The sequence below is a fragment of the Myodes glareolus genome, chromosome 19, assembly GCF_982192425.1.
Source record: "Myodes glareolus chromosome 19, mMyoGla1.1, whole genome shotgun sequence".
Classification (NCBI taxonomy): Eukaryota; Metazoa; Chordata; class Mammalia; order Rodentia; family Cricetidae; genus Myodes; species Myodes glareolus.
The window spans coordinates 34,320,982-34,334,045 of NC_142044.1; the positions used below are offsets into that span (position 1 = coordinate 34,320,982).

The following is a 13,064-nucleotide window of genomic DNA, read 5'->3' on the forward strand; positions in this document are numbered from 1 at the left end:
ATATGAGAAGGTGTCTCCCGTAAAACCAAGGAAGTTATGAAGTCAAGGAAAAGACACATTTTTTTAAGTGTTAAATGAAAGACTTATTGCACAGCAGCCATATATACATTATCCTTCAGGAAAAGAGGGAGAAAATATGATAATAATGGTGGGAATAAGAGATCCTGTTGCTCGCAGACGGCGAGTCCTGAAAGAACTACAGCAGCAAGCTGCCTGAGCAGAAAGGAAAGCGCACGAGAAAGAGGCTGAGGCTTGAGGACTTGTCTCTGGTGGCACAGTGACAAGAATACTCTTGAGGGGTTTCAACCGTTGGATGAGTGAAGCAAACTTTATTAGATAACACACCGCTCAGCCTATGCGGAGGCCATCCTGAAGGTGCGATTTGTATTCGAAAGAGAAGAGGTGGGTGAGCTGAGGCTTCCTCCACCACAGACGGTAGAACAGCTAAAGCAGCACGCCGTGTCCGGTCTGCATGCCCATGGCGGTGCTCATGATAGTCGCTAAAACTGCAGTCAGCCTGCTGACTCAGATCTGTAATTCAAGATGCGCTACCAGGGAGGCTGAGGCAGAAGGGCCATAAGCTCAAGGCAAGCCTAGGCTAACGTGTATATTCAAGGACATCCTGGACAACTGTGTATTCAAAACATCCATTGACAAATCAAAGGGGAAGAAGAGTTGCTCAAATAATCCATAAAAAGGCAGAGAGAGAGAGAGAGAGAGAGAAGGAAAAACGGGAAAGCAAATGAATGGAAGAAAAATAAATGACACGGTGAAAGACTTGCCCTTTAAACACCTAAATACCTGCAGGGCAAAAGTGCCCATGAGCAGTCCATAAATCCACTCAGTCCAGAAAAGCACTTAGTCCCTCAGTTGCCCAGATCAGCGATACAGGTGACTGCCTTCAGGAGGAGCCTTGCTCGCTATGTGGCAAAGCATTATCTTCCATTTACAAATATTTAATGATGCAGTGTTTGATAAACTAATTAAATAGTATATATACATATCCTCATATTTATACAAAGTGAAAATTCAAGTATACACAAAAATATTTAAACAAAACAGTGTGAACAGGAGCCCCATCCGGGTGCTAGATCGCCCTGTTTTGTTTTTATAATTGTTTAGGGTTATATCAACAGTGTGCGACAGAGAGGAGGCTAGAATCCAGGCCTGGTTGGAGGGTAGAAGGAAGGAAATGTTCACTGTATGTTGTGATTGCTCTGTGCCAAGCATCTGCCCATGCGTTAACGCCCTTGATGAGCAGAGTCCCTGCTGGAGTCCCTGAGGGCAAGCGGTGTCCCCACGTCCCAGCTCACTGGCCACAAAATGAACTTCAGGCATCAGAATCCATCTATCACTTTGGGAAAACTTCCTTCTGGCTTCAGTCAAAGCCCTTCACATGAATGCAGCCCGGTTAGCAGGTGGCATGGGAAAGGCCTGGGTCAAATGGGACTTTACTAGCTCCTCAATGACTGGACTCTGATGCCAAGAACAAGTGCACAGACCTCCACTATTTCCTCCTGCTGGGAGAGGGGTGTGTTCCCAAGAAGGTGACTGAGTTTGGAGGCACAAATGGCCACCTGTCACCACAGGGAGGTAAGTATATGCTAAGTGAGAATGATAATACCTGAATTTGCCACATTGACCCAGCTTTTTCCAAGGTCCAGTGCTTGAGTCTCACGAGACAAGCATCTGCCCAACTCTCTTTTTCAAATGCAAGCAGAAGCAAGCAGAGTTCTTCCACTTCACCGCGCGAAGCAGATTCTTGACTGTCTCACAAAGCCTCAGACAGTGCCCTCTCCTCTTTGAAGTGTCCCTGCTTCCTCCAACCCCCTCCCTGCCTGGCCTCTTCCTCTTATTGGACTGAAACCTCAGTTTAGATATGGTTTCTGGGAATTACCCAGTCTGACCTCCCCTTCCAAGGTCCAGCCTCTCAAACCCATCTAGATACACACACACTGCACATCCCTCTGGAGCCAACGCTGTCATGGCACAGATAAGTACTGACTGCCCCGCAACCAGTCCCTCAATCAGCAGGAGAAAATTCAAGTGTCTCTTTACTGCTTACTAGATTCTCCAGGCATCCGAGGGCTCTCAAAGAACCAGGCCTCATTCTTTCACATTTTCAGCATGGAATCCTGCCCAGTTCATTCATAGATCAGCTCAGGTTACAGGGGCTTGAGGACATGGGATATTTCTGCTTAATGTATTTTAGGAGTGTCTGCCCTGGTGAAGCAAGGCATATAAATAGTGTTCTAGACTCCATGCTGTCTCAGAGGGCTCCCCTTTATTTGGAGGGAGATGATGAGAAGGCCCATGGCAGGATAGCAGTGGGCTGAGGGAGCAACAGGTCTCCAAAGAGCCACGGCAACTTTGGCTCAGTTCTGCCTATGTCGCGTTATAGCGGTGTTACGGGGACCCATCTCTTCTAGCTTTAGTCACCCCATAAGGAGGGCAGATGGATCTGACTCACCTGCTGCTTGTGGGGGGAGGTGTGGTGTAATTGCTAGTGAAGACCCTGATTGCTTGGCGATGGAGGGGGTATGAGCAGCTAAGGGAGACATAGAAGGGGGGAAACTAGGGGCAGGCGCTTGATAAGGGGAAGATCTGGAAAGCAGAGAATCTTTTTCGGTCTGCGTCTGTACTCAGAGCTCTCTGCACCATGGTGTGATAGTGTTCCCAGTACCTCATCCGAAGTTACAGGCTTCAACACCCCCCGTCAGCCTGTGCCTGACTGTCATCCCCATTCTTACTCGGTTCTCTCAGCTGTCCTTAGGGACAGGAGCTCAGGACCTTGTCAAGTAGAAGGTCCAACTCACCATTCCAGTAGTGTGGAGCGGGGGCTCTGAGATGCCCATCTGGAGATGAGGCAGCAGAAGGACAGCATAGTCCTGTTCCCACTCCTGCTCAAACAGCGTTCATACATACATCCAAGGTACCTCTGGTGTAGGGCTAATAGGGGCCCTGACTTCGGCATCTCTGCGGCCTGTAAGCCAGCTCCCCATCCTGTCTTGGAGTATGCACCGCCTTCTCTCTGAGGTCAAGGCTCTGTACCTCAGTTTACCAGATTCCAAATCTCCTGCTTCCATCCCTCTGAATTTTTGATTGGCTTACTCAGCAATCCTAAATTCAAATGCCCTCATGGAGGGCAATTGGATTTTTGTTTGATGGTTTGTTTTGGGTTTTTGAAATAGGATTTCTCCGTGTAACAGATTTGGCTGTGCTGAAACTCACTTTGTAGACCAGGCTGGCCTTGAACTCACAGAGATCCCCCTGCCTCTGCCTCCCGAGTGCTGGGATTAGAGGCGTGAGCCACCACCACCACCCAGCTACATTTGGATTCTCACAGCTTTAAACTTTCTCTGCACTCTCCTAGGCTAACTTCTCTCTGTTGCCCCCAGCCCCTTTTTCCTGCTCCATGGCTCTTCTCCCCAGTTCACGACCCTCATTCTCCAGCTCAAAGACCGCTCTGCCTATAACACCAGTGCTTTCCTTTCCTGATTTCATGACACTAAGAGGCGGCCCATGTCCTTCAAAATCCAGCTTCCGGGTCAGCAAAACCTCCCCCAGTTTCTCAGGTAAGGAGTAAGGAGTATGCCACTATCCTTCTCAACCTCACAGACATCCTGCTTTTAACACTTCTTAGGTATATTAAGAGTGGCCTATTGACAGAACTTAGTATCACATGTGTATATTCCTGGCACTCAGGAAGCTAAGGCAGAAATAGTGAAAGTTCAATGATGGTCTAGGCTACATAGTAAGACTTTGCCTCAAGAAAAGAGTTAACCTATTAATTGTGTTCACGACTGAACTCCTTACAATTAGGGACTCTATGGTCTGGTCTGTCTTCCTCAATGTCTGGAAGAATGACGGAGATGAGTGGGTACTCGGAGAGGCTACGCAACAGAGCAATGAGTCCATGCATTGAGAGTCTGGGCTGCATATGCAGCCTAATAAAACGGAGCTATTATTACATATATACATGCATGCATACATACATATTTTCCCCAGAGAGCAGAGGAACCATAGGCTAGTCTAAGTCTCTCTTTGCCTAGTTACCCTGGCATATGCTTCTTTTCTTCAAAGTGATGGCCTCAGTTCCTATTGTAATTCTGCAGGCCTACAGGGGTGAGCACACAGAGGTCAGACTTGCCCTTGAAGGACCAAAAACAGTGGCCTGCAGGGTGAGTCTCTACCATAGAAAGGACCCACAAATATGCCCAATGCAAGGGACAAAGAGGGTTCTTTCATCAGCCACAGGAGGGACTCCAGCCAGTTTCCTGCAGAAGTCTGAGGCTTTGGTCAAAGCCAGCCTGCCAAGACCCAAGGGTGTCATATTTGTTTTCTGACTGGATGGTGCTTACCTGCCTGCCGCATCTGGCCCCTAAGCTCCAGTCCGGAGACCCTGTGCAGGGCTCTGGAAAGTGCATGGCTATCTCACAGAAGGGCTAAATTCAGACCTAGGCCAGTCTCATGCCCGCTGGCTCAGCTCAGGCCATAAACCAGGGGCCCCAGGCCCAATGGAGGTCTCCACACAGCCAGGGTGCCAGAGTGTCTGGCAAGCAGTTAGGACCCGCCCTGAACCTATGTGCCAGACTCACTCATGCCCGCATGCCTTTCTCAATTTCAATACATCATTGGCTTGTGCAACTGCAATGTAAATTGAATTGCAAATTCATGAATCTAAGACCACTAGGAGCCAGGAATCATGAGCAGATTTCAATAGGAAAGACTGGCTAAAAATCACATTCACCCAGCACTGTACAGACACTGGGGGCTCCAAGGGATATAATTCAGAGCTCATTTGCCTGGCCTCCTTGATATGCCAAAGGTGACTACAGGTGGTTAACAGTGTTGGATCATGGCTGTTGGAGAGAGTACGTAGAGTTACAGCCAGATGAGTGTTGTATGCAAGCTTCTACAGCACCTCCCATGGCTGGCTTCCCTTCTATTTTTCACTCTACCGTCAACACTGCTGACAAAGCCGGGGAGCGGCAGACCTGCACCACAATGGACTCACAGCAAGCATGGGACCAGGCAAACCAAAAGCGATGAATGGACACCTCCCCCGAGCTAGACATCACGACATATAAACATGCCTTTTCACATTTGTCAACCGCTCTTCCAAAATTGTTCCAACGTTACGTTTTCATTGACATGTGTGTTTGGCTACGGGTAAGGTTGTGAAGGAACATTCTCTAGACTGCCACTTAGGGTAACTGCATAGAGAAGACAAAGAAGGGCTGCTGGGCCTGCTGCCCTTTGTCACAACCTGCTGGTATCACCTTTATAATTTACCTCCGTCAGGTGCCATTTTAAATAATACTCCCAACAGCAAAATTCCTTCTTACGTGAATTACATATGCTGACCTCTATATAATTTACGTAATTACACAGATTTGCCTTCTATTCATCAGTATGAAATTCACAGATTCGTGTGGGGTGGTAAGGGTATTGTGCACAGGGTATTGTGCTTAAGTCATAGGTTTGAAACCCAGTTCTTACATTTGCTAGTGGCAGGAAGGAATATTCCTGAGCCTCAGGACGGCAGTCTGCAGGGGACAGCAGCGTGGCAGATCATACCTAACCTCTACCCAGGACCAAACAGAACTCTCTCAGATGGGATCAGAAAGGCTCAGCTCTTGTTGATACAGAACTCAAAAGTGCATCGTGGGGAAGTGGATTCAGCTCGTTTTAAGCACACCCAAAACTAGGGGCTGAAGAGTGACCGAAGGGGGCAGGTTGACCACTTCCATTTGGATGAAGCAAGACCCTGACTGGAAGCCCAAGCTCACACTGCGGGCCGCCATAGGAGGTGGGGGCACAGCTGAAGCTACAGAAGTCGAGCACCCTGAGGATAATCAGTGGGTCCAGGACTCAGTGAGGGCCCTGCCCGGGGTACCACAGCAGACGCTCTGAGCACTTGGTGTCAAGATCCTACAGCAGGGGGATTTGTTTTCAGAACCCTCTGGGGTCAGCCTGGATTCTTTCAGTGATGTTTGTGTTTCTGTTTTTTACTTGATTTCTCTTGGCTGTCTTTCATCGTGGTAGGGGCATGTAACCCAAGAGCTGCTCTCCTACCAGAATGGGGACTGTAAACACGGTACCATCAGACCCAGGCACAGCGCCGGGCAATACAGCAGCTGAACTTGAGGAGCTGGAGCAAAACCTCACTGGCCTAGCTGGAGCTTTAGACCCATCTTTCAAATAAAATCTCATCTGCCTTGGTGCCGTGGTTTGTTTGCTTTTTCCTGCCTTTCTGGCACAGACAGAAGACTACACCCCTGCAATTTGGCTCCTGGGCAGACCAGGCCAGCTACAATTGCCCAGTATCCGCTAGTAGACCATCCCAGAAACAGCTTCTCCCCAGAGATGGTTCCAACCAAAAGATGGGGTAAATTCTGAATACTTCCACTATTTTATCACTATACAAACTATAAAAAAAAATTTTCTTTCCTCTTTATCAAACTATAGCAAGAGAGCAGTAGCAATTCCAGGCACTAGGCATGGACAAATGCAAGTGAAGGCAGGTATGTGTGGGTGAGAGGAAGGCCTTAGAGGGACCGTGTGCAGCTTGTCACACACAGGCCTCTGCCTGGCTTGCTGAAGAGTGTCTTTGGGACCACAGCAAGCAGGCACTGCCGCACTCTCTCACACACTCCCTGGGTGTCTGCCAAGCTGTCCTTTGTGCATGCTAACGACACTCCGGTTTTCAGCCTGCCCTGAATCCTCAGTCCCAATGTGTTCTGAGAACCAGCACTCTGCCCATAACTCCTGACCCAGAAATCCTATTCCTCTGGATCCATCTGAAGCACATGTGTGCCCGTATCCAAGCGTCAGAGATGCTCAAGGCCAAGGAGGTACGTCCATTTAAGAGGTGCTCAGAGGCAACCTGAAATGCTAGGCTCAAAGAACAAGTGACAGATTTCACTAAGTTATAAAGATGAAGGGGTGGTCGTATCAGAGCATTCACTCACTTGGTTATTCATTATACAGTCAGCCACACATTCATTAACCCAGTCAGCCTTGTGCTGGACCCCAGACAGGTACAAAGTAAGGTATTTCAGCCTGGCCACCTTGCTTGATTTACCTGCCAATAGTTCTGCCTGCCCCCAACACACATTCATACATACATACACATATGTACATATCTGTATTCTCTCTCTTTGCCCCCTCTGTTTCTCTGTCTCTTTCTCTCTCTCTCTCTCTCTCTCTCTCTCTCTCTCTCTCTCTCTCTCTCTCTCTCTCTCACACACACACACACACACACACACACACACACACATACACACACACAGGGTCTCTCTATCCTAGAGCCTCCTGAGGCTCGTACTAGAGACTCAGTGCTGTCTTTACAAGGCCAAGCAAGCAGGTCACCACCACTCTCCAGATCTCCATTTTCTCATCTGTAAAATGGGCAAAATGCATCCTCCACATCTCACCAGGTTTGGTAGCTATTCTTTTCCAGTGACTTGGCAATTTTTGAATAGAGACTGGTTAAAACAATCCTCAGGCACCTTTCCTAGTCTAAAATATCCACCTAAGCCTTTCTCATGTTCTGAGTATGTTAGCAACAATGTGTGGAGAAGTTTCCCCAGCATGGGGAGAGGGGCTTCTATTGATATGAAAATGGTCTTTTTCTCTCTGTGTATTTGCTCTGCCATTGTAAGCTAACTCGTTCCCCTCTCTGACATTTATTTATAAACTCATAGAAGAACACAGGCTATTCATGATCAATGCCACGCAATCATACAGTACGAACCTCCCTCAAAACCAGCAGTAGCAGGAACACTGAAGAAAGGAAGTAGGAAATTCAGGACTGGAAGGTATGTGCTTCCAAATGGCTGGATGTCAAGCTAGCAAGAGCCCTTAAAGGCTCATCAAACCAACACTCAGATTTAGAGTGACCTTTCAGATGCCCTTGGAAATGGCTGTCCAGCCTTTGTCTTAATGCTCCCCATATCAGGGGACTCACTAACTAGCAAAGAGTTAGCTGGATGGCTTTTCTAATTGACCTGGAATTCAGAGTTCAAGGAAACTGCCCCACTAGTCCTAACCCAACCCATCAGAGACAAAAGGACAGGTTAGTGTAGTGTCTATTTCTCAAGACACCCCACAGCATAGAGGTCTTTTCTTCTCCATTCCAAAAGACCTTTCTAAGTATTATTAATATTTTCATGCAAGGAAGGCGTCTATCTCAAAGACATATCTCGAATGCATGTCCCCTTATAAGTGACCCTCTTACAGTGGATTCATAGAGAGGGAGGTGAGTTGGTCATCAGCCAAGGCAGGTACACGTCAGGTCATCCCGAAGCTGCAGATGACCAGAGAGTCCATGCACGCCTGACGTGGCCATCACTTCTCTGCCAGCCACTGAAGATCTTGCAAGGATTCAGGGAAACAAGGATCCTGAGGGTTCAATGTGTGCGTGAATGAGTACTGAAAACAGCTGCGGGGGGGGGGGGGCGTTGTTGCTGTCTCTGTGAGTGGCTGGGGCGCCACTCACTACCATTTGGCAGGTGCAAGAACATACTGACACTCTGAACAAACCCAGAAAAACCAGGTACAAATTCATTCCCACTGCAAACATTTCCGAGGGCCCGTGACCAGAGTCCTGCTGGACCCCTGGAAAGGAGCCCCTTACCCTTTCATTTTCTTTCCCAACAACATGTGATGCTCCTCTGGGGTCCCTCAGTAGCAGTATCAAGGAGAGTTAGCACAGGGAGGAGGGCCATCCACAGCTCCCAGGTTTATGAGGCAGAAACAAGCTAAGATATCAAGTACCTGGCGCATGGCCCCTTGTAAAGGAGTCAATCCCGTCTACCTTGACAAACGGGGAAACGGAAGTCCTGTGGGTACAGCCCTCATTTCAGCCAGTATAAGGAAACAGTATAAGGAAACAGCAGAGCCGGGACCATACACAGCAGAACACCAAGCCCCATGCTGCTTCTGTCTCTAGTGGATCCAAGTCCCCATGAACTTCCTAGGGCAAGCAGGACTAATCCAAAAGGCATCTCTGACTTTCTTAGCCTTTTCCCAGGTACACATCAACGAGAAGTGGGTGAGGAGTTAAGAAAGACCCACATCAACATGAAGTGCCAGCACAGCAACACAGGGGCTGAAGGACGACAAGGGATGGTCCCAGAGATGCTCGGAGTCGTGGGACATCCCAAATGCCACAGAAGCATGAGTGCCTGTCACGCCTAGTCTGTCCACCCACAAACCAATCCAAGTTAATCTTCATTGACTGGGACATGAAACCCTGATCTGCTATAGATCGTGATATTCAGAAGCAGAGAGACTAAGGCACCTCTCTGGTCGAGAGGAGGGACGACAGCATCCTCAAATAGGAAAGAGATTTAAACCTGGACCAAACAGGCAAAGCCCCTTGCCCATCAATGCCAAATCAAAGGGAGGCTATTCCTCATACCTCAGCTCTCCCAGGGTCCCTTTCACCCCACCAGAGGCTGGTACATCCCAACAGCTCTAAGAGCAGCTCCAGTGGGCTCTGGTGACAGACATTGTGGTTACTGCTCTCTGTCTTCTTAGGTCGCTCCTAAGAATTCAACCAGGTACATTTTAAGGATTTCATTTCCCTCTGAGGTTGAGGCAAAGTTTGTCTCCGTCATACTGTAGGCCCCCCCAAAGGGCTTCAACAGGAAGTTGATCAGGGATACTAGGAGCACTGTGTACCTAACTCTCGTGCCCCCTCATCCCTCACTGAAGCCTAAGACCCCCTACAGAGGCAGCTGAAAGAACTGGGCCTTACCTGCCAGGGAGATGTTCATGGGGTCCGGCCTGGGCTTGTGTCCTGAGATCAGAGCTACTGGAAGCAGTGTTCAGGAAAGATGCCAGGCTCAGACAAGCCTGTCCTGGGACTTCCCTGTAGCATACAGCCCCCCCTGCCTGCACTGAACAACAACAACAACAAAAAGACCTAACACCTCAGTCTTCAGGCAAAACGTGAGAGTTTTGTCTTAGGCCAAGGGTCCAGGAACAGAGCTAATTTTAAAGGCAGCAGTTGGAGGGCAGCAAGGCTGAAACTTACAGAGCAGAATGGCAAGTGTGTGAGAGAGGGCAAAGCAGAAAACGGGCCAAGCAGGTCCTGGGGGAGAAGCCCCAGCCCTCTCCAGCCAGCGCTGCCCAGGAACAAAGCCACCCCTGGACTCCCCAGAGGCTCACTGGCCCAGGGGCTCTGGGATTCCCCGGCTAAGAACTCTCAGTGTGAGGTGGAGCCAGGAGTGGGCGGGGTCGCGAACACGGGCCGAGGCGGGGCTAGAAGGGGTGGGCTCAGACTTTCCCCTCTGGGAGCCCAGGGGGCGGAGCCTGGGCTGGTGGCGATCCCTAACCCAAGAGCTGAGGTTTAGGAGACTACAAGGGGGCCACGCTGGGGAGGGGAAGGAGGCAGCGGCTGCGCAGATGAGGGTCTTGAGGTTCCTGAGTCAGAGAGGCCTTGAAAAGCCCAGTAGAGCGTGGATAACTGTCCAGTTAAGGACTTCACTGGGTATTTTGGTCCCTTTACAGAGAGCTCTGAAATAACCCACCGAGTTTAGAGGCAGCTGCTTGGGACCAGTTTGGAAAGTTTGGAGAACAAGGAGACGGTCGGGGAGGGAGTGTGTGTACAGGGCACCCTTTGTCTATGATTCTGTTGTCCATCTCTGATGAGGACTGTGGAGACTCAAAAAGAGCCTTGGTCACTCAGCAGCCTAGTATCCCCCATCAAGGTAGGGAAGGAGCGCAGCTAGAGCTGATAATGTCACCAAGGCAAGAACACGAGCAGGTGTTGCTGGCCCAGATGCCCTTCGACTTTTTCTTTCTGAGCACTGTTCCTAAAAATGGGTCAGGCAGGGTATTTTGAAATGGGCACGATGAGACCATTGCTTAATTGGCCCGGCCTCTCCCACCTCAGCCCCACCCTCATCCCTACACGCCGTGTCCTATGCTGCAGAGTGCCTCTATTTGGCTGCCTGGGTAGTAACATTTATAAACAGACACTCTGGGCTCCTCTGTCACCAAGGGACTCAGGACAGCTGAACCTCCTCCCCTACTCCCCACCGCCACCACTCCCCGCGCCCCCCCCTGCCCCCGTGCGCTCCCTTTTCCAGCTTTATGTTCGGGCTACCCCTGTGGCAGTGTTAGGTGCTGGGTAAGGGGACCAGAGCCTGCGAAAGTCTTAATGACAGTCATTCAACAATGTGCATCCAGGTGCTGGAAATATGGTAATTACTAGACAAACTGAAGTGACTCTGTAGGCTTACTTGTCACCTGTGGGGGATGGTAATTACACAAGCCACAGCATCTCCATCCAGGTAGTAGAAAGGGAGAATGATACTTGGGCTTCCTGCTTCAGATCTGGTAGACACATAAATGAGACAAGGATAGAAAAACTGGAAGAGTATGCTGGACTGGAACAGCCAGAACAAGAGTCCCCTGGAAATGGACCTGGCAGGTTTGCGAGGCAGCCATAATGGGGTTCCCAGAATGACCTTTCCTGTCTGATGTCTCTTGTGATAAAACTGATGCTTGGTTGTAAGGAGAGAATCTGCCCCCATCCTGAACCCCTGCACCACGGCTTTCCTGTAGCTCAACACACACACACACACACACACACACACACACACACACACACACACACACACATACGCACACACACGTCAGTTCCAATTATGTTTCTGGCCAGAGTTTCTGAGATCAGTTAGTGTACAGGACTCAAGGCCTCTCAGCCTAGTCTCTTCTTCAGGTAGCTCCTCCCTCCCTTGTTTTGTGAGTCTTATTTTTGTTTTATTTAACACATGCTGGCTGTACATTTTTGAGGGATGAGGTATGAAGTTTCTACTCCCCTTGTACACTCTGCTATTCCTCCCGAGGAACTAGACAAACATCCCCACCAGTGGGAGAAACCTGCAAACCTTTGTAGATGTCAGGATTTCAGCACCTCTCTTCACAAGGGGTAGCCGAGCTCCAAGAGAGAGGCAGGACTGCCATTTGCCCCAGCCCTGCCACCATGGCCTGAGCCCAGCTGACTGTGTGAGAACGGCCTGGGGCTCTGTCAGGAACTGCTCTGCTGCAATGCACAGGAACTCAGAAGCAATTGCCCTGACTTCTCGCTGTTGTGATGAGAGACCATCAGGCCAGAGACATAAGCAGGCATTCTGGAAAGGTACTTCCAGAAGCTCCCCATCTCACCTCCTTCCCCTTTTGGATCTCGTCTCTGCCAGGATGACAAGCCATACAAACATCTGAGATGTACTAAACAGGAACAGAAAATCTGTATACAAGCCACCGGACCCGCAGATATGAGGATATGCGTTTAACAGAGAGGAAGAATGTCTCCTCTGGGATATGCTCTTGTTGTTTGTCCTGTTTTTCGATCACTGTGATAATTAACATGAAAGATAAATAAAACAGACAAAGTTCAGTCATCATGAGTCACAATCTGTGACCCCAGAGTGGGGGTGGGGTGTACCACATCGACCCCCTCCTAAGGTTTTATCGACTACCTAAAGTACAATTCCACCCCAGTTCACTCTGGAGAACCAATGACTTTATTGGGCTTACTTACAGAACACAGATGAAGGAAATACTAACAGAAGGGTGGGTGATGGGTGACCCCAAACCAACCTCACTGGGAATTTTTAACCCAGTGTAGGTGATGGTTTTACTGTAACTGCATAGATAGAGCCCCATCCCCACCCCCCCCCCTAGTCTTCCCCAACCATTTTCTTGTTTCTCCCCTAGATCCAGAGACCCTGGGCAATTAATTGCATACAATGGCTGGGATATCAGGTGAGGGTACAGTAACCCTCCACCTCCTCTGAGGGACTATCAGTAGACCACAGGTCAGTCATTAGGGACACTCAGTAGGCACAGCTCATCTCATGCAGATGGCAGTAATTTAAACTGGAGGATAGCAACTTAAAACTTTCTGAAATGTCTTGTGCTTTATATTTGAATAAATGCCTGTGTGTATATAGTCTTCTGGATCAAGGCCTCTAAAGGATGTAGTGAGGCACTGGTCAGACCATGTATCCTTCAGTAGTCTCCAGAAGAAGCCCTATCAGGTTCAG

At 49.2% G+C, this 13,064-nt stretch overlaps 1 protein-coding gene across 1 annotated transcript in view; it reads right to left on the reverse strand.

The window, feature by feature from the left end:
* The window catches only part of Col22a1 (collagen type XXII alpha 1 chain), a 245,719-nt gene extending 235,528 nt beyond the window's left edge, over positions 1-10,191 (reverse strand). The window contains exon 1 of the mRNA XM_087898834.1: positions 9,767-10,191. Within this exon, the coding sequence (XP_087754960.1) occupies positions 9,767-9,785 (19 nt within the window). The 5' untranslated portion in view covers positions 9,786-10,191. The remainder of the gene's footprint in view (positions 1-9,766) is intronic.
* Between the last annotated feature and the right edge of the window lie 2,873 nt (positions 10,192-13,064).